The 25,266-nt window shown below is 61.5% G+C and overlaps 1 protein-coding gene across 11 annotated transcripts in view; it reads right to left on the bottom strand.

The window, feature by feature from the left end:
- Window positions 1-25,266, bottom strand: part of TRPM2 (transient receptor potential cation channel subfamily M member 2) — a 52,334-nt gene that overhangs the window by 6,224 nt on the left and 20,844 nt on the right. For 9 of the 11 annotated variants that reach the window (XM_046001907.1, XM_046001903.1, XM_046001906.1 and 6 more), the window contains 22 exons: window positions 25,099-25,160; window positions 24,093-24,293; window positions 21,836-21,938; window positions 19,079-19,200; window positions 18,510-18,863; window positions 16,250-16,387; window positions 15,489-15,608; window positions 14,824-14,953; window positions 14,527-14,672; window positions 13,948-14,060; window positions 13,242-13,455; window positions 11,707-11,825; window positions 11,110-11,242; window positions 10,523-10,694; window positions 6,541-6,724; window positions 6,144-6,325; window positions 5,766-5,898; window positions 3,955-4,042; window positions 1,914-2,001; window positions 1,130-1,287; window positions 362-438; window positions 12-113 (listed from right to left, as the gene is read on the bottom strand). In XM_046001907.1, coding sequence (XP_045857863.1) covers window positions 12-113; window positions 362-438; window positions 1,130-1,287; window positions 1,914-2,001; window positions 3,955-4,042; window positions 5,766-5,898; window positions 6,144-6,325; window positions 6,541-6,724; window positions 10,523-10,694; window positions 11,110-11,242; window positions 11,707-11,825; window positions 13,242-13,455; window positions 13,948-14,060; window positions 14,527-14,672; window positions 14,824-14,953; window positions 15,489-15,608; window positions 16,250-16,387; window positions 18,510-18,863; window positions 19,079-19,200; window positions 21,836-21,938; window positions 24,093-24,293; window positions 25,099-25,160 — 3,139 coding nt within the window. The remainder of the gene's footprint in view (window positions 1-11; window positions 114-361; window positions 439-1,129; window positions 1,288-1,913; window positions 2,002-3,954; window positions 4,043-5,765; window positions 5,899-6,143; window positions 6,326-6,540; window positions 6,725-10,522; window positions 10,695-11,109; window positions 11,243-11,706; window positions 11,826-13,241; window positions 13,456-13,947; window positions 14,061-14,526; window positions 14,673-14,823; window positions 14,954-15,488; window positions 15,609-16,249; window positions 16,388-18,509; window positions 18,864-19,078; window positions 19,201-21,835; window positions 21,939-24,092; window positions 24,294-25,098; window positions 25,161-25,266) is intronic. The other 2 variants (XM_046001898.1, XM_046001909.1) reach the window with 1 other exon arrangement.

The raw sequence follows: 25,266 nt of genomic DNA, 5'->3' as shown, positions 1-25,266 counted from the left end.
GCCGTACTCACAGCGGGAGCCCGTCCTGCACCACGTAGAGCCCGTGGAAACTCCGCCGGTCTGTGGGCCCGTCCACGGTGTTATAGCTGAGGCCGGCCAGGGCTTCCAGGGCGCTGGGAGCAAGCAGAGAAGTCACGGCCCCAGGGAGAGAGGGCAGCACCCGGACGGGGCCATCAGAGAGCCCGCGGACCCAGGTGCCTCAGCCACGCGCCTCCCTGCGCGTCCCAGCCCTTGGGGAGATCAGGGCACCCCGTCCAGGCCGGAAGCAGACCCTGCCCTGAGCCAGCTCTGGCAGCCACCTGGGAGTGCCACGGGTCCGTCACCCGCCCTCCTGCCCGGGGCCGTGGATTAGCACACTCACTTTCCCGCGGGGTCCACCCAGCCCTTGTCCTTCCTGTCGTCCGTGTAAAAGGGCGGGTCGTAGATGAGAAACTCCGTCTGCACAGACACGGTGGTGCCCCCTCAGACCGGCACCGAGACCACGGCCAGGACCCAGGCACCAGGATGACCAAGGGCCATCAGAGTGCTCGTAGCCAAGGCCACCGAGACTGTCCCCAAAGTGCACATGGTAGCTCGAGCTCGGGCAGGCAGAGGGGGCACCCCCAACGGGGTCTACCCAAGGGGGCAGCAAAAACACTGCTGGTCTAGGGGAGCCCCCAGGACGGGGCGGGGGTCCCGGCTGGGCTCCAGGAATGAGGAGGACTCCAGCCGGCAGGGACTCGGGAGAAGGAATGGAAGCCACAGCCTGGAATGTTCTGGAAAGACCAGAGAGAAAGCCTGTGGGCCAGGGAGGGCACGCAGACACTGTCTCCCCTTCCTCTCCCTTTGATGCTTTTGCTCAGCTGTGGCCCTCACAAAAGGGGCAGGGACTGCTCCCGGGGATGCGGGGGTCCAGGACGAGCCAGGTGGCTGGAGGCCCGGGACAGTGTGCCCCTGTGTGCCCCGCGTGGGTCAGATTCCGGCTGCACCACCCCCAGCCGCGTGCACCCACGGGATCAGTCTCTTCCTCTGTCCAGCATGGCCCCGGGGCTGGAGTGGGCGAGGGCACCCAGTGCCCAGCTATGTCGGGGGGCTCGGGGCAGAACTGCTGTTCCAGAATCCTGGGCGCCTCCCGCCAGGGCTCACTTACCTCCCAGGGCACCTTCTCGTTGGGCACGGGGAAGCGTGTGACGTGGGAGTGAGGGTAAAGGAGGTGCCGGGCGTTCACGTGGTGGCCGTCGCCCACATCCTCCGCCTTCTGCCTGCCGTCCAGCTCACACTCCCGCCCCTCGGAGGCCTTCTGCGGTGCTGGGAACAGCCACAGGGAGCCGTGGGCAAAGCCGGACCCCGGCTCAGGCACCTGGCCCACAGGACAGGGGCGTCCTCTATGGCCCTTTCCCCAAAACTGGGCCTGCTCCACCTCCCTGAGGCCAGAGTGAACACCACCAACCCTGAAGGGGGCCCCCGGACCATGGCTCTGGGAGGACCGAGATCTGGAGTCGGGCACTGCCCCCGCGCCCCCCACCCCCAACAGCACCTGCCTCCTTGTGTGGCTGCCCCAGAGCCCGTCCAGGGAAGGAGCACCAGCAATGCCCAGGAGAGCCAGCCGTGCCCATTTCTAGAAACACGGACTTTGCTGTCTGTACCCCAGCCCCTCCTGGAGCTGCCCCTCCTCTGTGTCGTGAGGCACCCAGAAGGTCAGGGACATGGGCCAGGCCTCCCCTCCGAGTCCCCCATCTGGTCATGTCGGAAGCTCATCTGTGCTGGGCCCCTGCTTCCCCGGGGCAGGCTATGCTCCTGCCGGGTCCTAGGGCTCGGGGAGGGCTCCGTCAGCCCGTGAGAGCCCTGCCTGCTGCCTCTCCTCCCCACGGATGCCCAGACTCAAAGGAACATAGGCCAGTAGAGACCAGCTGCTGGCATGGCCCCCCACTCACCCAGGGTGGGGACGCCCTCCTCTGAGCCAAAGCCACTGTCCCTCAGTGCCTTCATGACCCAGTGCAATGCTCTGGACGTCTGGGCCACCTGGAAGGCACACCCCAAGCGAGACGTGGTCAGCGCCGCCCCGTGCAGCGCATCCCCCCACGCCTCCCCCACTGCTGAAAGTGCCCCTCCTGCTGCGGTGACCCCACCAGCATCCAAGCCCGCCCTGCTTCCCTTGGTCCCCAGCAGCGCCCACCGGGAGACACAGTGGCCGCTGGGCCTGGACACACCAGAGGCCACTGAACCATGCTGAAGCCCCAGGAAGAGCTCTGAGCTGTCTTCTCAGGGCACGATGACCCATGGAAGCTTCCCAGGGCTCCTGTTCCTCCCAGGAAGAAACTTCTGGAAGCCAAACATACTCAACTACGGGCAAAGTAGGAGCCATGTGATGAGCGGGGCCGGGAGAGCACAGCTCGGCGGCAGCCGCACTCGTGTTGGAGGGCCACAGAAGGCGAGGCCCCACAGGGGAGAAGGCAGTTTGCACAGACCCCTACAGGCAGTGGTCCCCGGGCGGGGGCTGGCTGACGGCGGACACCCTGCCAGCACACGGGCCCGGGGGCTTGTCCCCCCAACACAGTGGAGCCGAGAAGGCGTGAGACCCCAGTGACAGCACAGGGCGCAGGTGCTGCCTGTTGGGGGGCTGCTGGGGGCCGCAGGGGCTCCCATCAGAAAGCACAGGTCCACTGCGCCACCAGCAAGAAGTGCACAGAGGGGCAGGGACCCAACCCCCACCCAGCCCGCCCCTCCTTATCCTGGAGGCTGGAGGCCGCCCCAGTCGCCAGCCCCAATGCATCCCTTCGTTGCTGTGCCTGTGAAACTAAACTGTGATGGCGGACATCATGTCTGTGCCCCGAAGACCCGAATCCTCAAGCAGGAGACAATGCCTGTTCGGCCTGACATTCCTCGGGCCAGCCCTGGACGTGGCACAGAGGAGGAGCACGAGAAACATGAAATGATGGATGGATGGACGGAAGGATAGATGAGCTAGAAGGATAGAGGAAAGGAAGGACAGATGGATGGATGGACGGATGGATGGGTGGATGGATGGGTGGATGAGTGGGGAATGGGTGGACGGATGGATGGACGGATGGGGGGACGGATGGGTGGGGGATGGGTGGATGGATGGAAGGATGGACGGACGGATGGGGGGACAGATGGGTGGATGGATGGGTGGATGGATGGATGGGTGGACGGATGGATGGACGGGTGAGTGGGGGATGGGTGGACGGATAGATGGATGGGGGGACAGATGGGTGGACGGACGGATGGACGGGTGGACGGCTAGACAGATGAATGAGTAAATGAAGGAAGAGACGGACGGATGGGTGAGTGAGCATGCACGGACCTGAGCCCCGCTTGCCTGCAAGGCTGCTCAGGGCTTCCTGTGTGAGGCCCAGGGCTTGGAGCCCAGCCGGTGTGGCCCATCCTGTGGGGGACCATCAGGGTTCACTGACGGGATGAGCGGGGCGGCTTGCCTAGTGCTAACTGCCTATCGACAACGTCCCTCAAGCTGCCTCGTACAAAGGAACGCGCTCCTGCGTGCGGAAGCGTCAGAACCTTGGTCCCACACTCCCACCATCTGGGGCTGTTCTGAGACGTCCACACGCTGCTTTCTGACGTCGTTCCTCAGCCAGGGGTCCGCACCCTGCACCTCCCTCCCAGCATCCCCTGGCGGCCCGGGACGTCTGGCGTGGAGTCCTGTGCAGCGGTCCTTTCAGAGGACAGCTGTGAGGGGGCCAGAGAAGGGACCAGAGCAGCCCCCTCAGACCAGCCTGCGGTGTGGACACCCCCGGTGCCGTGGGGCCAAGCTCGGCGGGGAAGTGTCTGACAGCGTTTTCTGGAGGACAGAGAAGGTGCTGCTTCCAGCTGGGAACGGTTGCCCAGACATTCCCCAAGTCCATCTCAGGGTGATTCCCCAGAGTGCTCCCTCTCAGAGAGCGGGGGCCAGGCCTGTCGGAGGCCTGGCCCAGACAAGGGGCCCGGCCCAGAACCCACCTGCGCCTCCAGGGAGGCGAGCCTCTGATCCAGGGAGCTGGACCGCTTGCGACCCTCCATTTCCAGCAGGTCCGCCACGGCGTTGACCCTGGAAGAGCGCAGAGCTGAGCCCCGCCGGGCCGAGCTCGGGCCCAAACGTCAGGAAATACGGCCCCAGGCGGCAGGGGGAGGTCCCTGCCAGGCCCAGCGGCCGGCCTGTCCTGCCTTCACTCCAGCCTCCTCCCCTCCACCTGAAAGTATCTACAACGTGCGTTTCTGTGCGGAATGAACACCGCCTCCCGCCCCAGAGCGGGACGTCTCGTAGCAAGCAGCTGCCCCCGGCACCTATGGCCACTCTGACACCTGCAGGGGCCTCCCTGGGGGAGAGACGCTTGTATGTGCGACGCTCCTCGCCGTGACCGGCCCACAGGCCACCAGAAGGCAAAGCACCAAGTTCAGAGCCGCTTCTGGGCAGCAAGGGCAGGGGAGGGGCAGCGCGGGGTTCAGAACGCCTGTCTGGTTTGTCCAGCTTGGCTACAGCACGGCGGCGTCCCCAGCCTTGGCCTGGCCCGTCTACAGTAAGTAATTCCACGGCTAAACGTGGTCCAGGCTCTCCCCCCTGGCTGTGCCCGCTGCCACCTGCCGGGGACACTCTTCCAGAATAAACTCAGCTCCAGCTTCGGGGACCGCTTCGAATGGTTCTCAGGGCAAGGGGAGGAAGGTGTCCCCCCGAGGGTCCGGTTGTTACTCCTCCCCCCAACTTTGTGCTCCCTAATCCCACAGAAGCCATGAAACCTCTCCCTGCCAAGTCCCCAGCCAGCCCGTGGGCCGCCGTGTGGGCACCGACGCAGCGTCGTCAGACCCCATGACTCATGTCACCAGGACCAGCTGGCCGGAGACCCCACCTCATCAACACACCCCCTCCCCGCTTTGTGGGTGGACGGGGTGGGGGGGGCTCAGCTCAGCCACAGGGCTGTGGGCCAGGGTGCGTCTTGAGGCCTCCCCGGGCCTTGGCTCCCTCCCCCGAGCCAGGGAGGGAAGGTGGTCAGCGCAGGGCAGCATTGTCCCCGTGTCCCCAGCCAGGATGTTCTCTTGCAGTACACGTGCACTCCCTCCACTGCCATCCTGGCTCCGTTCACGGAGGAGCCAAGACCGGCCCAGCCAGGTAGGTGCACGGTTCTAAGGACAAGTGCGCTTGGCCTGGCTGCAAGGCGCCCTCCCCCACTGGCCCCCTCAAGGCCCCACGGCGCCCCTCTCCATGCGCAGCCCGGGGACGGCCCCAGGGGCAGGAGCCGGCATAGCTGCTGGGCCCGGGTCCCCTGCCTCCTGCTGGCCCACGACAAGGCGCACCCTGACCACACACCGTCAGGGCGAGGGGCGACACGGACAGCTGGGAGTAGCTCCGATTTCACCAGAATAAAGAGGGGAGGGAGGACCTGGTTTCAGGAGGACGATACCCAGCGAGCCTGAGCTCCAGGCGGGCCGCCCAGCCCCACAGAAGCGGCAGCAAGGCCGAGTGCCCACAAGCTCACCGAGCTCACCCCCCCGGGGCCAAGGGTCCTCCCCCGCCCACACCCCTCCTTCAGCCCTGTCCGCAGGGGTCAGGCCTGTCCGCAGCGCAGGGGACCTTCTCCCTCCTCCCCACCCCGCGGGCTCCAGTCTTCCCAAGGACCCCGAGAGAAGGCCGTGGGTCAGCCGGAGGACACAGCTTTCCCCGCCCCAGGGACCTGACCCAGGTGGGCTGTGGCCGCAGAGGGACTTGGAGCCGCGGGGGTTTCCCGCCCCGCAGGGGTTTCCGGCCCGCAGGGGTTTCCCGCCCCAGGCCACCATACTTCTCGCTGATGTCTTGAACCTGCTGCTCCAGCCTCTGCTTCTGCTGGTTCTGCAGGTTCTGCAGGTAATTCTCCTTCAGGTAGAGCTCCCAGGACAGGAGGGCCGCCTCCTCGTTCTTCTCCAGCTTGCTCTCTGCAGGGCCAGGGGCACATGGAGGGACCCGGCCACCGCGTGGGGGGGACTGGGAGGGGCCCCGGCCGGGAGGAAGGCAGCGGGAGCGCACCCCAGGTCCACCCGAGGGGCTGGGGGAGGTCAGAGGCCCGCGGAGTCCCCCAGGTTCTACAAGGAGCCACCACACCCCCTACAGGCCCCCCACTGCTCCCCGAGACCCGAGACAGAGAGGGCGTGCTCTGAGGATGGCGGAGGGAGGGGCTCACTGAGCTGTTTGTGCCTCTTGGCGGGCATCTTCAGGACCACCCTCTTGACGAACAGGTGCAGGTGGCTGAGGAGGATGAAGGGGGGCGGCGCGGGGGGCCGGCCGTGGTACTCCTCTATCAGGTCGTGGCGCTGGAACTTCCAGATCTGGTCCGTGTGCTCCTGCACCTGCTGGAACGTGTAGCTGGCAGGAGGCAAGGGGCGTGGGTCATGGGAGAGCCGGGGCGCCCCCAGATTTGCCCACAGCATTGCCTGGGGGCCCGGGGGGGCGGCCCATGAAAAGCAAACACACAGCACCCTGGAGGGCAATTCCTAAAGCAAAGACATGCCAGCTGGGTCCCACGCCCCCAGGAGGTTCCCTTCCCCGTGGGCCTCCAGCGCCCCACGGGGGGCCCTCACTTGAACATGGCAATGAGGAGGTTCAGCAGCAGGATGTTGGTGAACAGCAGGTAGAGACACAGCAGGATGACGGTCAGCCACTCAGGGAAGGCAGGCTCGTGCCGGACGGCGTCGCTCTCAGGACACTTGGGCTTGTAGGGGTCTGTGCCATTGGGGCTGCACTGGTCCAGGCTGAAATTCACACCTGGGGGGGGGGTGCCGGGAACAAAGAAACCACATAGAGTCACGAGTGTCCCTTGGGCCGTGAGCATCCCCGGGGCCTGGACATCTCCACAGCTGGCTGACTTTAGCTGTCTGCTCTGGCCAGGAGAGAGGTGCCTGTCTACACCCAGCATCCTCCATGGGCAAGAAGCATGTCTGCCAGGAAAGAGGAAGTTCCCCGGAGCCAGACCCACACTCCAGCCTGGCGCAGGCCGCTGCCCGACATGCAGCCGACCCCTCTGGGGCACGTCCTGGGCTCCCAGGCACAAGCCAGCCCCAGCAGGGGTGACGCAAGCTCCAACCGCAGAGAGCGGGACAGAATTTGAAACGAGAAAATGAACAGTTATCACAATGAGGAGGGAGGGAGGGAGGGAACTGTGTGGCACAGGCCACGTGCTGACCTATGCAACAGGGGGCACCCACCGAAGTGCAGCCCCCGTCCGCAGCCAAGGGAAGGGTATAGGAGATCATAAAACACAAATACGCGTCCAGCTTGTACATCTCAAAACACTCCCGAGAGGGCGTCTCTAGTGGCAGTCGTTAAGGGCAGTTACGCCAGGAAAAGGGCTTACAGACAACTTTATTCTTTATCTTTACTTTGGATTTAACATTTTGCAACAGTGGGCGTGCACTAGTTTTTAGAGACCAGACGCCTGCGCCTCCCACCACCCCGTGTCCCTTTTGCCGATCTCCCCCACCCCAGCAAACCCGCAAGAGAACAAGCCCACACCCACAACACACCCTTCCCCTTTCAGTAAACTAAAAAACGGAAAGCAAACCCAACCCAAAGCCAGCAGAAAGAAGGAAATAAGAAAGATCAGATGATCAGAACGCAAACAAATAAAAGAGAGAATAAGAAAAGAATAAAGAAAATCGATAAAACCAAAATCTGGCTCCTGGAAACGATTGAGAAGATTACAGCCCTTTACCTAGACTGGTCCACGGGGAGGGGGTTGAATCGCTCAAGTTACAAGGAAGAGAGAACAGCACTACCAACCCTACAGAAGTAAGGAGAAGTCTAAGGAAACACCGTAGAACTGTGTGCTAACAAAGAAGACGGCTTAGAAACAGGGGCCGACTCCCAGCGAGAGACGAAACACCAGGAGTGACTGAAGAGGAGACGGGAGATACAAGCAGACCTGAAACAGGTAAAAAGATTGAAGTTATAACGTAAAACTCCACACAAAGCACCATTCCGGCCCAGAGGGCTTCACTCATGAATTCTACTGAATGTCGGAAGAAGTAAAACCAACCCTTCACAAACTTTTCCAAAATATGGAGGACGAGGGAACACAGACAACGCGTTCTGAGGGCAGTATCACCACGATACCAAAACCAGACAAAACAAAACTGAACATAGATGCAAAAACCCTCCCCCAAATGCTGGCAAATTGAATCCAGCAACACAGAAAAAGATTTATACTCCATGACTGAGTGAGATAGATCCCAGGAGGGCAGAGTTGGCTTTACATCTGCAAATCAATTAATACAACACACCATGTTAACAGCACGAAGAACAAAAATCATGTGAACATTTCAACAGATGCAGAAAATGTGTTTGACAAAATTGTATACGCTTTTATAATAAAAGCACTCAAGAAACGAGGGATAGGAGGTCTTCCTCATTCTGATGAAGGACGTTTACAAAAAAACCCACAGTGAACATCGTACTTAGCAGTGAAAGATTGAAAGTTTTTCCCTCTAAGATCAGGAACAACATAAAGATGTTTGTTCTGGATGCTTCTATTCAATGTTGCATCAGGAGATCTAACCAGGATAATTAAGCAAGAAAAAGAAATAAAGGTATTGGATAGGAAAGGAACAAGTAAAGTCATCTCTGTTTGCAGAGGCAAGATCGTGCATACAGTAAATCCCGAAGAATCCACTAAAAAACTATGAGAGCGATAAAGAAGTTAGGCACGGTCTCAGGATACAAATCAACATGCAAATATAGTGTATTTCTGTACACTACCAACAAAAAAACCCAAAATGAAATGAATAAAATTATTCTATTTACAAAAACATGAAAAAGAATCAAAATCTTAAGAATGAACTTCAAATGAGTGTAACTCTCACACTGAAAATTATAAAATATTGTTGAAAGAAATTCAAGATCTAAATAAGCAGAAAGATATCCCATGCTCACAGTCAAAATCCTAGATGCCTTTTGGGAAAAGTGAGAAGCTGATCCAAAAATTCGTGTGGATCCAAGGGACCCAGCGGCCAAAGCAATCTCGAAACAGAACAAAGTTGAAGGACAGACATGTCCTGATTGTGAAACTTACTATGAAGTTACACTCGCCAGGACTGAGTGGTGTTGGCGCGAGAACATAGAGATCAACGGAATAGAACTGAGAGTCTATAGATAAAACTTTCATTAATGGTCAGTTGATTTTTGACAAAGGAGCCAAGACAATTTAATGGGGAGAAATGGTTTTTTCAGCACATGGTGCTTGAACAACTAGAAATTTCCATGCAAAAGAATGGCCCTTATCTCACACGGTATAGAAAACTAGTTTAAACAGCTCAAAGGCCAAAAGTAAGAATGAAAGCTGTTACTTCTGGAATAACAACACAGACGTTAACTCGTCATGACCTTGGATCAGGCATCGGGTTCCGAGATAAACACAAATGATAAAAGCAATTGATAAGGTGGACAGCATCAAAATTAAAAACGTTTGTGCTTTAAAGGACACCATCAAGAAAGTGCGGAGATGACCCGTAGAATATACTGGTAAATCATATGCATGAGAAGGGACTGGTGTCCATATGTAAAGAACTCTTGTAACTCAATAAGAAAGAAAAAGAATCCACTTGAGACATGGGCCAATGAGGGGAGTAGACATTTCTCCAGAGAAGATGCCCGAATGGCTCAGGGAGCAGGTGAAGGGATGCTCCACATCATTTAGCATAAGGGAAAAGACAGACTTAGCATACAACCCAACGGGGATACATTCCAGTCCCAGATATATGCCCAAGAAAGATGAAAACATATGCCCACACAAAAACGTGTAAAAAACTTATAAATATTGTTCATAGCAATGTTATTCATAACAGCTAAAAAGTAGAAACAACACGTGTTCACCGTGTTCACCTACTCACACGTGCATAGACAACATGTGGTCTGTCCACACAAGGGAATATTATTTAGCAGTAAATGGGAATTAAACACTGATGCAAGCTACAAGTTGGGCGAGTCTTGAAAACGTTACGAAGAAAAAGCAAGATACAAAGATAACATGTTGCATTCTCCGGTTCATATGAAACGTGCAGCAAGGACAGATTGTACAGATGGAAAGTCGATCAGGGGTCGCTATCTGTCCGGAGGGATGGGGAGTGGCTGCTAATGGGTGCCTTTTGTGGGTGATGCACGCGTTCTGCACTAAACCACTACAGCACACTTTATACAGCTGAGCCTCGTGGTGAATTACATCTCGGTGAATCTGCTGAAGAGAAGGAGCTCAGTATGCAAAAAGGATTGTCCCCGTCCAGAGGAGGAGGAAGGATAGGGTGGCATGTGGTGTGGGGGAGGGGTGTCAGCTGGCATCCCAGCACCTCAGGCCACACCCTTGGTCCGCCTGGGATCTCAGCACAGCTTCAGGGTTTAGCTCAGACTCCCCCCACCCCACTGATGCCAAACCCCCTCAACCGAGCATCGCACGCACCAGTCTCTCTGCCACGTGGGCCCTTGGGGAGCTGCCACCCACCACCCCCTGCCCCCCCATCCTTCTGTGAGCTTCGCAGGCGCCCCGGCAGGCGCTCTCAGCGCCCCACGTCCTACCGTCAATGTAAGCCGGCATCTGCCCGAAGATGGTGAGGTAGGACTGGTAGACGACCCCCCGGAAGATCCAGTCCACACGGCTCTCATTGTGGATGAGGATGGCCTGCTTGGCCACGCCAAAAGACACCACCCACACCGCCAACAGGAAGAGGAAGAAGAAGACGTCCTTCATCTGCAGAGACAAGGCAACCCCAGCTGCAGCCACACGCGCCCACACGTCCCCTCCCTGCACACCTGGGCCGGGGCCCCGCAGCACTGCGAGGCGTCTCTGACACCCACTGCAGGGACACGGGGGCCCACCGTCCTGGGCCTGCTCCCATATCCTCACAGGGTGCCGGGCGCCACACAAGGGGCTGCATGGGACTGTGACCCATGGAGGGGAGCGACAGGAGCTGTAACAGGGACAAGGAACAAGCTGTGGAGATCAGGGAAGGCTTCCTGGAAGAGGAGATGTACATGCAAGGACCTGAGACAGGCGTGCTAGGGTTGGGAGCCCGAGGGCGAAGCAGGGGCGTGGGAACTGGCAGTGGTCTTGGCCCGGGGGCCCCTCCCCGGCCGCTGGCGTCAGGACCCACGCGCCCCCTTACCATCCGCTTCACGATGATAATCTTGGGCCCCAGCGTCTTACTGACGGTGAAGATGTGCATCAGCCGGAGGCAGAACATGGTGAAGTCCAGGGACAGGATGATGCGTCCAGGGTACAGCAGCCCGGGGATGAGCCTGCCCAAGGCAGAACCGAGGCCCCCTCAGCTCGCCACGCCAGAGCCTGCCCCAGCTGCCTGCTCACCGGCCCGAGCCCACGGTGGCTCTCGAGGCCTCTGGACCCCAAAGTACCAAGCATGGGGTATAGCTCACGGGCAGAGCCTCCAGAGGGCTCTCCAGAAAAGTCCAGAAACCCAGCCGGGGGCAGAGCGTGCAGGCCCTGCGGCCTCTTGCCTCATGGAGAACAGGACGGTGGCAGGGACGCACGGGGCTCTGAGGGACAGCAGAGTGGCCGGAGCCACAGCAGGAGGTGCCAGAAGAGCCCGTGGGCCGCAGCAGCTCCGGCCCCTTCTCTGCTCCTCCGCCGACCCCGGACAGCATCCGCCCACCAGACAGTTGACAAACACGCCCACGGGGACCGGAGCCCTCGGGGCTGCCACCGCGGACGGACAAGGAGGCCCAGGGGAGACCGAGCCGCTCACCTGCAGGTCAGTCCCGCCACGAAGAGCAAGATGGCGCCGACGTCCAGTTTGTTCCAGAAGTCGCTGAAGTACAGGAGCGCCACCTTCATCAGCCCGAACTCATCCGGGTCGTAGAAGAGCTGAGAGAGGGCGTGGTTAGGGGCCTGGCTGTCCTCACCACCGGCGCCAGAGCAGTCAGAACACTTGCTCCTTCCCAGACAGCGAGGCCAGCCAGGGAGGGGACAGATCTCCCCGTTCCTGTGTCCCCCGGGGCCAGGAGGAGGGGGGAGGAGCTCCAGGCAGAGGTGTTGCCGGGCACCCTGAGCCCGCCCTGCGACCGACCCCAGTCCTGCTCAGCCCACAAATGTCCGTGTACTTCGGGGCAGTCCGACCTCTCTGTCGGGAGCCAGCCAGCTCCCAACGGACCCCAGGAGCCCAGGGAGGGTGGGAGGGTGGCAGGCCCAGACCCTGGCGGCAGGGTGGGTCAGGGAGAGGTCCCAGAGATGGTCAGACTCAGAGTGGACGGCACATGAGACCCCCATTCTGGGGCTGCCACCTGTGAGGCTGGAGCTTTGTCCCTGGGAGAGGATCTGGCTTCAGGAAGCGGTGCAGCCGGAGGAAAGCTGGGAAGAGCCCAGTGGGACAGTGCTGCTTCCTGCACCTGCCTCCCACACCTGCCTCCACACCTGCCTCCCGACCTGCCTCCACACCTGCCTCCGCACCTGCCTCTGTACCTGCTTCCACACCTGCCTCCGCACCTGCCTCCACACCTGCCTCCCGCACCTGCCTCCGCACCTGCCTCTGCACCTGCCTCCGCACCTGCTTCCACACCTGCCTCCTGCACTTCCCTCCGCACCTGCCTCTGCACCTGCCTCCACATCTGCCTCCACACCTGCTTCCACACCTGCCTCCTGCACCTCCCTCTGCACCTGCCTCTGCACCTGCCTCCGCACCTGCTTCCACACCTGCCTCCTGCACTTCCCTCTGCACCTGCCTCTGCACCTGCCTCCGCATCTGCCTCCACACCTGCTTCCACACCTGCCTCCTGCACCTCCCTCCGCACCTGCCTCTGCACCTGCCTCCGCACCTGCTTCCACACCTGCCTCCTGCACTTCCCTCCGCACCTGCCTCCGCATCTGCCTCCGTACCTGCCTCCACACCTGCTTCCGCGCCTGCCTCACGCACCTGCCTCCACGCCTGCCTCCCACACCTGCTTCCGCACCTGCCTCCCGCACCTCTCTCCACACCTGCCTCCCTCACCTGCCCCTGCACCTGCCTCCGCACCTGCCTCGGCGCCTAACTCCCACACCTGCCTCCACACCTGCCTCCCGCACCTGACTCCGCACCTGCCTCCCAGGAGCTCTGAGGCTGCCCCAGGCCCTGGCAGTGGTGTCTGGGTGTCTGGGTGCCTACTGTGAGCCCACCCACAAAAGTGACCCGGCTGCGGGTCTCGGGGCCAGGCGCTCCCAGCTAGGGGTGGGGACGAGAGGACAGTCCCTGTGGGTGGGGGATGTGGGGAAGTGGAGCAGGGGGCCGAGGGGGCCGGCCGGGCGCACCTGCCGCAGCTCCTCACACACCAGGGAGAAGAGCCAGAAGTAGATGAGGCACTCGCACCACGAGGGCGCGGGCTGGAAGTCCACCATGAGCACGTAGGCGAAGAGGCACAGGAAGGCGAAGTAGGACAGGATGTTGAGGTGGAAGATGACCACGGGGGCGCTGAAGAAGGCGCGGACGCGGAGCATGCCCCTCCTGGCCTGCAGCTTCTTCTCCCTGCAGGGAGAGGCCGGGGGGCAGAGGGCAAGGCTGCAGGGGCCTGAGAGCCCCCAAGGACCTCTGCCTCCCCCGAGGAGTGGGCCCAAAGTGCTCCTGTGCTCACGTCACATGGCAGGGACAGAAGCTCGGGGACACAGCCTGCGTCCAGGCAGCCCACTGACCCTGCCTACGCAGCACGGAGACGGCTCCCCTGATGGCGCCGCAGAAGGGAGGGCCTGAAAGGGCCCTTTGGCTCCGGTGAGCGCTCAGCGCAGGGCAGGGCAGGGCGGGTGCTCAGTGCAGGGGAGTTGCTCAGGGCAGGGCGGGTGCTCCAGCGCACGTGGGTGCTTCCCACAGGTGGGGACCCTCCCTCGGCCTCCCGCCCGCACGCCTCTCTACCACCCTAGGACCCGGGGGCAGCCATCAGGACAGACGTGACTTGCCCCCTGCAAGCACATCGGGAAGGAAGGTCTGCGGTCCCTGCCGGCCGCCCAGCAGCCAGGCTGGTACCTGAAGGAGACGAAGCTGGTGCAGAGCAGCGGGAAGGCCACCATACACAGGATCACCCGCCAGAGCCCGTTGTCCACACAGAGCTGGCCCCACCAAACCTTGGTTAGAAAAGCCTGGGGACAGAGGAGGCAGCTTCAGAAGAGCGGGAGCTGCCTGGGCCGCACCCCTGCAGGCCGTGCCGTGTCTGCTCCGTGCGGAGTGCCTGCCTGGTCCCCAGTGCTCTGAGCCCCGCCGCACCACGTGGAGGGCCGTGCAGGCCAGAGCCCGTCTTCTGCAGCCTGGGGAAGAGGCTCCAGGCCCGGCCAGCCTTTCCCCGGGGTGCGGGCTGGGGCCACGCGGAGGTCTGTGGGCTCCCAGGTAGGAACACCCCTGTGGGGCTGAGCCTTCACCACCCACCACCCCTCTCTCTCAGCATCAGTTTCCTGATGGGCAAAACGGGAGGGGAGCACACGATCAAGGGCCAGGCCTTATCCCCGGGCCCCCGGGGGGCCACAACCCTGGGACCTGGGTGCCGGTAGGTGACCAGGAGACCGCGTCGGCGCCCACAGCTCCTCCCGGAAGCGAGCCTCAGAAGGTCACCTGGATGCCACCATGAGACACGAACTTCATGTCCTTGGCCTCCAGGGCCAGCTGCAGGCAGGTGGTCCTCCCCCAGGCCTCCGACACACGGGTGAGCAGTTTCTGTGCCCTTTCCTCGTCCTTCCGGTAGCACTCGGTGAACACCCCTGGGAGACGGAAGATCCGTGTCTGACCCGGGGCCAGGGTCAGGGACTGGCTCCTCCAGATGCCACGGTCTGGGCGGGACCAAGGACGAGGACCCCGGGGCAGCGCGTGAGGAGCCGGGCCGTGGTCCCAGGCCAGCACCCGCCAACTCACCGACGGCTCTGTGTTCAAACTCGTCGGCCAGCGCCAGCATCTCCTCCAGGCTGTCCGTGTCCTCCTCCTCCTTGGACAGCTCCTTCAGGATCTTGCTGCAGGCCAAGGCCGCCGCAATGCAGTCCTGGCTCTGGGCACCGGGGAAGCCACCATGAGAACCCAGACAGTCCAGCCCAGGAGCCCCAGACACACGGCCTGGGGGTGGGGAGACGACGTGGGCCGCTACGTGATTCCTTGTCATGCCCCTGTCCATATAAACCACTTGGGCCCCCCAAATCAGTAGGAGAGCCTGAGCCGGAGGTCCAGTCTCCCACACTGACCAGGGGGGAGGGGTCTGCTTGCCCACCCAGAGCACAGCCCTGACAGCACGAGTCCCAGCACGGCCTGGGCATCTGGTCAATCCCAGGCCCGGGGCTAAAGGGCAGAAGCAGGACCGGGTCCACACAAGTCTCCTTCAGGCTCTGGGCGCCCAGCCTCAGCGGCTCTGCCTGTCCCAGGCACCGGGGACGCCGAGAACATCTCAAGGGAGGCTCTCCAAGCACAGCCTAGAGGCACTGTCTGGTCTAGGACAAGGGGCTGGTGGCGGATCCTGGAACCCCCCATGCACTGAGCCCTACAGAGCACACCCGAGGCCACAGGCAAGCCCAGCTCTGCCGCTGACCCACCACGAGCCTTGGGAGAGGACAAGCCTCCCAGGACCACGGAGAGGGTGGACATTGGCGACACGGGGAGGGGCCGACTCTGCAGAAGCAGTTTGGAAATGCCAAAGCTGAGACGTAGGGGACCTCTCGGGGAAAAAAATTACACTTCAATTTCCCTGTAAGAAGAGAATCTGCTGGAAGTAAAGGAGAGCCATATGCGGGGGCCTTGGGCCTGGCCCGTCCCCCATCATGACCACGAAGCTGCCCACGGCCTAGGGATAAGGGAGCTGAGGGCCGATGTCCCCAGGCAGCCCACAGAGGGGCTCAGGGCAGCCTCACGCGGGGCTCGCTCCCCATCTGAGTCAGACTCTGTCGATATCCGTGACGGTGAGTGAAGGAGACGCAGCCCCCCCCAGGGATCCCACCCTCGGCAGACTCGCTACGGAGCAGGCCGGCCACAGCAGAGGTGACCCACCAACCCCCCCGTGTGGGCCCTGGCGGGTGGCTGCTCCAAGCTGTGCCCGCACACACAGACTCCGCCCTGGACAGAAGGACAGGAAGCAGCACACCTCCCTAAATGTCTTTTCCTGCCTGAGCCCGGCTCTCTGTCCTCCGACACTGTGCACCCTGGTCCCTTCTGTGGTCATGGGCACCCCCGCCCTCCCTCCAAAGCTGCACGCTCCTCTACTTGCTGTTGGCCCTGGGCTTTCCGGACACACTCCCTGGCCGGAGCCCTGTGGCCGGTCCACACGCAGCCATGCTTCTTGAGAAACGGGCCTGGTTACCTGCGCCCAGATGATATCTGCCAGCTCCCGACGACTCTGGACGATGGCCCAAATGAGAAGATCGCGGACCGGGTCCATGGTGAAGGCCACGTGTCCTGACGAGCGCTTGTGGGGGGACCGGAGGCTCACTCCCTGCATCTGGAGAGCAGCGAACGTTCAGAACCTCTCCGAGGCCCCCAGTACTGTTGGTGACTCCAGATGGGCCTGCCGAGGGTGCAGCCCTGAGCCCAAGTCCACACCTTCCCAGAACCACTGTCCCTGGAGGCTGAGCCCAGCAACCTGCAGTTCCAACACCCCCTTAGACTGATTTCATGCACACCAGAGTTTTAAAACCCTCTTTCTGAATGTCGAAACATTCAGAAAGTGGAACGCCCAGCTAATTCCTGGCCTAGCCTCTTCTTTACACACCAGGTGCCTCGAGTTTCCTGAGTCTTATCTAACAGCATCGAAGCCTTTCTAGGAAGTCAACTTCTAGCGGAGTCTGTTAGAGATTCATGGCTGTGAGTTCCTCAAGGGAATCTACACAGTGTCTCCTGCAGAGAAGGCCACCGAGAAAAAGCCGAACAGACAAGGGTCACGTGGGAGCAGGAGGGCACCTCCCCCCAGACTCAGTTTACGCAGTGATGTGGGAATCCAGCCTCCTAGCCCATCCAACCGTAAACACCTACTCAGATGGTCTGGAAAACATTTCCAGAAGTGAGAACACATTCCCCACGTGACACACAAAATTCCACTTTCTTTAAGAAATTTTAGAATTTCCTGAAAGCTTGTCTTTATGTTAAGATAGATTAGTTGGTAAACTAAATAAATTGTCGACATGTCTAACTATGAGCTTCCAGCTTGGACCATCATAAAGGGCATCTTAAATACACCAGAATCTCAAAGAGCGAGTGGGGAATATACAAAACCCAGGCACAGCCCCTTTCTCCCAGGGCTCAGACAGAGCTCACCTGAGACAAGGGATGAATCTGAAAACCTGAATGAAGTGGACAATTTTCTGCTCGATATAAAAACCAAATATGATCATAGAACACACAGAAAACCTAAACTGAGAAATTATCAGAAAAGAAACTGAGAAAATTCTCAGAGCTACTACCCAAAAAGGCCCCGAGCCCTGATGGACTCATAGGAGAGCCTGTCGAGCTCATAAGAACAGTGAATTCCAGTCACATAAATGGCTCCAGAGCAAAGAAATAAGGAAAGTTTCCCAGTGGTTTTCACAAGGATCACATAAAGCTGGTACCAGAAACTGACAAAGATGCCTCCAAAATAAAACTACCTTCAAAGGCTCAGACATTCTGGTGCAAAAACCATGAAAATATTGGCAACATAATCCAGCATCACAATAAACACATGTCACACGGCAATCAACTTAAGATCAAAACAAGAATAAGTATGTTTTGCCATCAGGAAATCTATTGAAATAATTCAGCAAATTCATGGGTTAACAAAGAAGAGCCATTCCAGTTCTCAAAAGGCACCTGACAAAACTCAGCCCTTGGGCTTCATTTGTAAAAGCCTGAAGAACTGGGGAGGAGGATACTCGGTAACGTGAATGCAAACCTAGCCTCTCACTTAGCACTTCCCATCAAATATGGACAGAGACTAGAAAACAACTTCTCCCGTGCTGCAGTGCACGTGCTGGGCATCCTTACAGTGCTGTAGTGGAATCCTGTTGACCTGACCACATGGTGGCCAGGACTGGGGGTCCGAGGCACGAGGGGGACCACTTCCCCCCACATTACCTTTTATACTGTTTGAGATTTCTAGAAAGGGAGAAGCATGAGCTGAGACGTGTCCCCAGAATTTGTACATTGAAGCCCCGCCTCCTAGAGTGACTGTATTTGGAGACGGGGCACCTAAGGAGGTGACTGTGGCCCTGATTTCATAGGACTGGTGTCCCTGGAAGAAGAGGAGAGGACACCATCACTCTCCATGTCTCCCTGCCCGCCCACCGAAGACCACACATGGACATGGCAAGAAGGCGTCCGTCCTCAAGCCCGGGAGGGAGGCCCCACCAGGCCCCAAGCCCACTGACGCCTCGACCATGGGCTTCAGTCTCTGCACTGTGGGAGACCAAATGCTGTCTGAGCCCCCCGGTCTATGGTCTTTGGGGGTGGCTGTCCTGACAGACCAAGATGGGGAGCACGTTTCTTTTCCAATGGAAATAAGAGATTGTTTCTTAAAACAGAAGCGCTAAGGACCTAGTGGGGGGGTGGGGGGTGGGGCAGGGCGGCGGGAGAGGGTCACCAGCACGCACGTTGAGCTTCACGTTGGGCACGGGGAGCAGGAGCCGGGGCCGGTCGCCGGTCCGAGGCCGGGGGTACAGCGGCTGCGTGAAGTCCCCCAGCAGCTCCCTCAGCACCTGGGCCACGTGGTGCATCTGCACGCGGGGCACGGGGGACGCGCCGGCCGGCCGCTCGGGCTCCTCGGCCAGCACTTTCTGCAGCTTGCTGCGGAACAGGCAGGAGGGCTCCAGGTGCTGGTACAGGGAGAGCAGGGTGTCCCACGTGACGAACTCCTTCAGCCGCACGCCGTTCTCCAGGAAGAGCTTCACGAACTCGGGCTTGTTGGAGATGAGGGCCGCCAGCATCACGGGGTGTAGCTCTGACGGCTGAGAGAGAGCCCGTGGGGTGCACACCGCACACGACCCGTCGCGGGGCCGCGGGAGCCCGAGCGCTGCGACCCTGACTCGGGAAGGGAGGAAGCGGCCCGGGGCGCTCTCCACCAGGACCAGGGCTGGGGTGGACAGAGGCCCCCCCCCTCCGGGGCCTGTCCTTGCTCTTGCAGGCCAATGAGGCCCGCCACAGGGCTGCGCAGGGGCCCTACCTTCCACTGCCGCTCGTCGGAGAAGATCTCGCTCCGGGCGATGTCCACGCGGTTCCACGCCACGGCTAACTTCAGCTGGTGGTCCCAGTTCTCGTGGCCAAAGTAGTCGTGGCTCCGAGAGGCTGCAGGTAAAAGGCGGTCGCGTCAGGGGGCTTCGGTCTGGGCCTGGAAGCCACTTCCCCTCCATCTGCCGAAGTCAGACAGGGAGGCACCTGTCGCCAAGCCCGGTCTCTCGGTGACGCTGACTGCGGAGTGCGCCCAGCGGCCAGATCCCTCGCGCCCCCGTCGCCTTCACGGCTGGAGCCAGAGAATCTCTGGGTTTGGAGCATCGCTCTGGCTCCCCCCCGCCCCTGCCTGGTCAAGCCCCTCGGCCCCCCGGAAGAAGACACCACGTCAGACAGGCGGGCGTTTCCGCAGGAACGTTTGCGGTGCACCTGCCCACGCATCAGCTCCCTTTCCGCCTTGGGTGCAAAACCGGAGCCTGGCCGGGCTCTCACCACGGGTGTTCTGCCGACGAGTTCCTGCCCCCCTCGCTGGCTTTACGCCCTAGAGCCTGGGTGGTGATTTGGGGAAGGAAACAGGAACTTCGACCCGTTCTGCACAGCAGACACAGAAGCCAGCGTGAGGCACGGCATGGAGACGGGGACAGGAAGGCTGAGCCCACCGAGCTGCCGCGTGACGCAGGGACGCGGGTGTGGACAGCTTGAGTCAACGGGACAGAATGGACCGACTGGGCTCCGGTAAAACCCGAGCCTTCCGCTCGCCGAAGACACCCTGAAGGAACTAGCAAAGGGGGTCAGGACCCAACACACCCAGGGAGAGTATCGACGCAGGATCTGTACCCGAGTACGCCAAGAACTCCTGTGACTCAACGATGAGACGACCAATAACCAAATAAAGCGGACAGAAGGCCTGAGAGGCCTGTCGTCAGGATGACACGCGAGCGGCCAGCGAGCCCGGATGCCACCAGCCGTCGGGGAGAAGCAAAATCAAACCACACCGAGCGGTCGTGTGCCCCCAGACAGGGGCTGCGTAGAGGGATGGCGAGGACACCCAGCAGCCGGCCCCGCGGGCACCCGGGCGAGGGGAGAAGTGCGGCGATCTTGTTGGAAAACAGTTTGGTGGTTTCTTATCAAGTTCGATTCACGCTTACCATAAACAACCAGAAATCCCACTCCTGGACGTGGTTCCCGGAGAAACGAGGGCAAACAGCAGCTTTACGAACAACAGCCTCACGCTGGAGGCGGCCTGCGAGCCCCGTGGCCCCCAAGCGGGACACCTGGCAGCGAGGACCACTCTCGGCAGAAAGGAACTGAGTTGAGACAGGCGACGATGCGGAGAGAGCTCCAGAACGTCGCCCTGAGCCAGAGAAGGGAGACCCGGGGGAGCGGTGTGCGTGGTTCCCTTTATGTGAGGCTCCGGCACAGGGAAGGCCCTTCTAGAAGGACAGATGCAGACCCAGGCCCACAGAGGCACAGGGAGCTTTCGGGGGGTGGGGGGCATGTCCCATGGCCGGACTGGGTGGGTGCGCGGGGGCAGACCTGTCCAAGTGCACATCGCGGTCAACCCAGGATGGGGGACGGTAACTGTGTACAAGCCGCACTTCAAGGAAGGAGATTTTTAAAGGGTTGTCGCTGAAAAACCGTGTATGTGTGTCCGTGAGTTTCTACTTTTTCGTAAGTGCTCCCGTAATAGAGAGTCCCTTCTCCCACCGTCCCACGGCCTCTCTCCTGAGCAACCAGTCACAACCAACCACAGCCTGTTGCTTCCAGAACAAAAGCCCCCCCGGGACCCGCTCTCCCCCAGCTGGGACACGGGAGGCACCGTCCACGGCAGCTGGACCGCACGGCGCTGATGCCAACAAGCTCTTCCTGATGCCCGCAGAGGCCAGCATGCCTCAGCTTCACAGCCTTAAATGTGCCGCTCAGTGACCCTGGCTGACGTCTACACCGCGTGTAACCACCACCGGGATCAAGAAACGGAGCTTCCAATACCCCTGTTCGCGGGGTATTCACTTCCAATACCACGATTTGCGGCGCTGGACGCCCCGGGAGCACACTCGGAGAGCAGACGTTGGGATCCAACCTCCCCTGTGGGCGGGGGTCCTTCCCTCTCCGGAGGTCGTCCAACGGGAGCCCCAGTCCTGGTTTTAACCATCTCGCTGGTTCTGTGAGGTTTTAGGTCAGGAGGAGGGCGCGGAGCAAATCCCGGATGGGAGCCTTTCCCCCCAGAGCTTCCGGCCCCGCCGCCCGGCTCGCGTCCCTCGAGGGTGACCAGTGGCCCGCGGGCCAAACAGCCAGACGCCTGGAGCCCCATCGCAGCCCGCGGGAGGGACGGGGACATCTGCGCTCCTCTAGGAGGGGGACGAGGAGGAAGCGTGGCTGCCGTGGGAGGGAGCTTTCGTGTGTGGGGGGTCCCTCCTGCATGTGAGGACGCGTGGGGGGCAGGAGCAGGCCTCCCAACACCCGCAATCATGTGTGCAGCTGGGACGACCATGGGGGGGCACCTCAGTGTGGCCGCCCCCGGCTCCCAGTGAAGCAGAGAAGCAGCAGAAAGGGGCCCGGACCCCCAACACCGGCAGCGGGCACCCTTCCCCCTGCCAGGCAGGACAGTGAGGCAGACCGCAGCGCCGTCGACCGCCAGCTGCCCTCGGACCAGCACGTCTGACCAGGGCTCGGTTCTTCGGCTCGTGCAAACTCGGGATCCCGAGCCCCCTCGGTCCGCTTCTCCCTCTCGCCCCACTCGCCTGACCCTCACCTTTCAGCAAGGCCTGCAGGATGGCCACGTCCACGTCCTGCTGGCCGTCCTTGCCTTCCCGGAAGATGGTCAGCAGCTGCCGCCTCCGGACGATGTCTTGAATCTGCAACAAACATGGCTCGAGTGGCTCTGGGGTGACAAGCGGGCCCCCCCCCGCCTCCTCAGGGGTCACCTACAGAATCGAGACCCCAGACAGCGGCCGAGCCCCGGCGTGAGTCCGGCCTGCAGGGACGGCCTGGGCACAGCGCCTCGCCTCCCCGCAGCCCAGACAGTGAAGGTGAAGACACGTAAGGACCGAGCAGGTGCCGTTCCGAGCAGTCGCCGGTGGAAACACCCTCCAGGGCTCAGGAGTTTCACCCGACCCGAGACTATCTGCCGAAGGCCCAACACCACTGACCTGAGACCCCCCCCTCCTCCTGCCGGGGCCCCGCCCTCCTCACCTGCCTACCTGCCCACCCGCCCCGCCATCCAGTCAGCCCCAGCCACCTACCGGCCTGTCCACGCACCCGCCCGTCTGTCCGTCCCGCCTCCCCGTCCAGCCGTCTACTGCATCCCTCCGTCCCCCCGTCTATCACTTCTGAGCCTGCCGCCCTGCTCCGTGCACGTGGAGGCCAGGGCGGGCCTTTCACAAGCACATCTAGCCCGGCCGCCCGCCTCTTTCCCCAGCCCCTGCGGCAGATGCCCGCGCCCAGCAGCGGCACCATCGGGGGAGCAAGACCCCCGTATTCACTCCTGCCGCCACCCACAGCGTAGACCAACACTCTGAGTTTTGTTGAATGAATATCGGACCGTGACTCTGTAGCTGGGGGGCCCCCGCCCCCCAGAACAGGAATGACACTGAACGGCGAGGCTGGAGACGGATTCGTACGAGACCGTGTTTAGGGCTTTGAGCCAGTAATGGAGAGCGGATGGAGGCACCTGTTGACAGCAGTGGGCTAGCCTCGGTTGTAAGAGTGGCCTGAATCATTTATGAACTGCCGTGGAAACGCCCAGGGCGCGCCTGCCCAGCCCCACCGGCGCCATCAGGAGCCGAGCCCATGGTCACCGCCGGACCTCGGCGTCTTTGCAGGCAGAGCCCGTGCTCAGGGCAAAACGTCTCGGGCAACATCCAGATCGGACGCGGTCACTCAGAGACCACAGGACGCGCCCGCGAGAACGAGGTCACTGTGCCGCCCACAGAAACCCCAAAAAGCCATGTCTGCCCCCCTCAAGAGCGAGCACTGCTGCCCCCACCAGGGCCCAAGGCCTCCCCAGGCTTGCGGGCCCCTCCACCTGGCCGACCACGGCTGTCCCTGGGTCCCTGCAGGGCGCACAGTCCACGTGGCTTGCGACCAGACACCGTGGGACGAGCTAAGCGGGTCTACAGACTTGCCCTGAGAAACGCCGTTGGGCACGTAAAATCTCCAATGTGCAGGCATTTCACAAGCTGTTCGCAGACCACGCTGCTCATTGGGGAAACTGAGGATCCAAGAGCCCCACCCCCAACCAAGAACCAGCTGTGAAACAGAGGTCAGGGGCCCTCACGGGTGGGCCTGCAGCCCCAGGTTCAGAGAGCAGCGGGGACAGTGGGGCCACGTGACCATGGGAGCCAAAGGTGCCGGGAAGCACCCCCCTAGCTCCCCTGAGCCGGCGGGGGCTGCGGGCTTCAGCGAGGGCCGAGCCAGCCACGCCCCTCCACGCAGACCCCCCCCACCCTGGGAACAGAAAAGGACATAAAAGGACAAAGTCTCTGCATTTAAGGGCAAAACTATTGAGATGCAGGACAATTGTGTCACCGTCTCTGTCTCCGCGGTGACCGCCTGGTCCCGGAGGTGGCCTGGAAGGCTCCCTGCTCTCTGCACCTGCAGTTCCCCAGGAGGGGCCCCGCCTGCCGATGCCTCTGGCCGGGGGGTGTCCATGAAGCCCCTTCCAGGTGCCGCGCGGTACCCCAGAGCCCCTCACCCGCCTCCCTGCCCTGCGGCCCTCTAAGGCCTCCGTTCGTCTGCCCCGGGTCGGGGGAGGCAGGAACTCGCCAGGCTTGCAGGCTGTGCCAGACCCTCGCGCCTGTGGCTGTCACCTGGCAGCGCCCCTGCGGCCTGGGTCCCGGCTCCCCACTTCTCTGCCCCTGCCCGGCCTGAAGCAGCGGCCTCCCGCCCCCGAAGCCAGCAGGCCGCTCTGCCGGAACCGCTGCTCCGTCATCCCGTGCCGCTCGCCAGCCCGGCCTGAGCCTCCAGGGCCAAGAGGCTCCGGCCAAGCCCTCCCCCGCAGGACTGCTGACCTTTTTGGTCCACTCGACAATCCTGCTCTCGCTGAGGGTCTCAAACGCGTCCTGGAAGAACAGGCTGAGCTTCTCCTGAACCCTGGAGATGGTGATCTCGGATATGGGCAGGCCGGCCACCTGGGCAATGACGTCGGCCACACGGCCCGAGCCCTCCACGACCACGCAGGGGGTGCCGTTGGTGATGGCGTTGTAGATGGTCTGCAAGGCAGGCCCCCCGTGAGCCCCGTGCGGGCGCTCTCTGAGCCAGAAACTTCTCTAGCGCTGTGGCTCGAGGTCAGGGCTGAGGGGCTCCCGAGAAGTGTACCGAAAACATGGGGTTTGGGAGCATTCCTCTGCCCGGAGGGGCAAGGCCGCTTGTCCCAACAGACCAGCCAGGCCCACTGCTTGGGTGGACTGTGACCCCCAAAATAGAACCCGCACGATGTTTCAATCCATCGATCTGTGTTGTGGGAAAGTGTGCCGCCTGACCTGTCCCTCAGACACGCCCAGCATGAGACCAGAACCCCTCTGGGCAGACCCCAGACACCCAGGGAGAGGTCAGCCTCGGGAAGGGCCCCAGAGCCCCCGCGGGAAGGACATCCCCCGGGCTGACGAGGCAGGTCTGGATGCTATCTGTGAAGTTGGCCACTGGTCCCCCAGCAGGGCCGGCCAGACGCCGTGGTCTGTGTTCTCCGTGGGAGCCTGCCTTACACTCGGCTGCGGTCCCATGGGGCTGGCATGGGGCCTGAGGACAACCCCTTCGAGAACCCTTCCAGGGGACCTGGAAGCCAAGGGCCATCCCGCTCCCTCCTGGGCCAGACACCCAGGGCCAGAGCCAGAACACCCTCCCCCGGCAGGGCTCCTTCTTGAGGCCGACCTTTGCACCATGCCAAGAAGGGCCCTGCTGCGCCCCTCCCTTTCTCCTGGCTCGCCCTTCCCAGGGGCCCTGCGGGATTCTGGCCAGGGACCTTCCAGCCAGCAGTGAGCTTGACCTCCAGAGCCCCACCCCCCAGCCAGTACTCACATGCAGGGTGCCGGGCCCCCCTTCCAGCACCACACAGACGACAGGGATCTTGATGGCCACGCCTAGGACGGAGCCAGGAACCCCGATTTAGGGGACATGGGGACTCGGCCCCCGACCTGGGCACCCTCGTCCGCCACCCACCGGCCCCACCCTAACCCCGGCCCGTGC

Source organism: Meles meles, chromosome 4 (assembly GCF_922984935.1).
Source record: "Meles meles chromosome 4, mMelMel3.1 paternal haplotype, whole genome shotgun sequence".
In the NCBI taxonomy this organism is placed as follows: domain Eukaryota; kingdom Metazoa; phylum Chordata; class Mammalia; order Carnivora; family Mustelidae; genus Meles; species Meles meles.
This window is presented reverse-complemented; position numbering and strand designations above follow the sequence as displayed.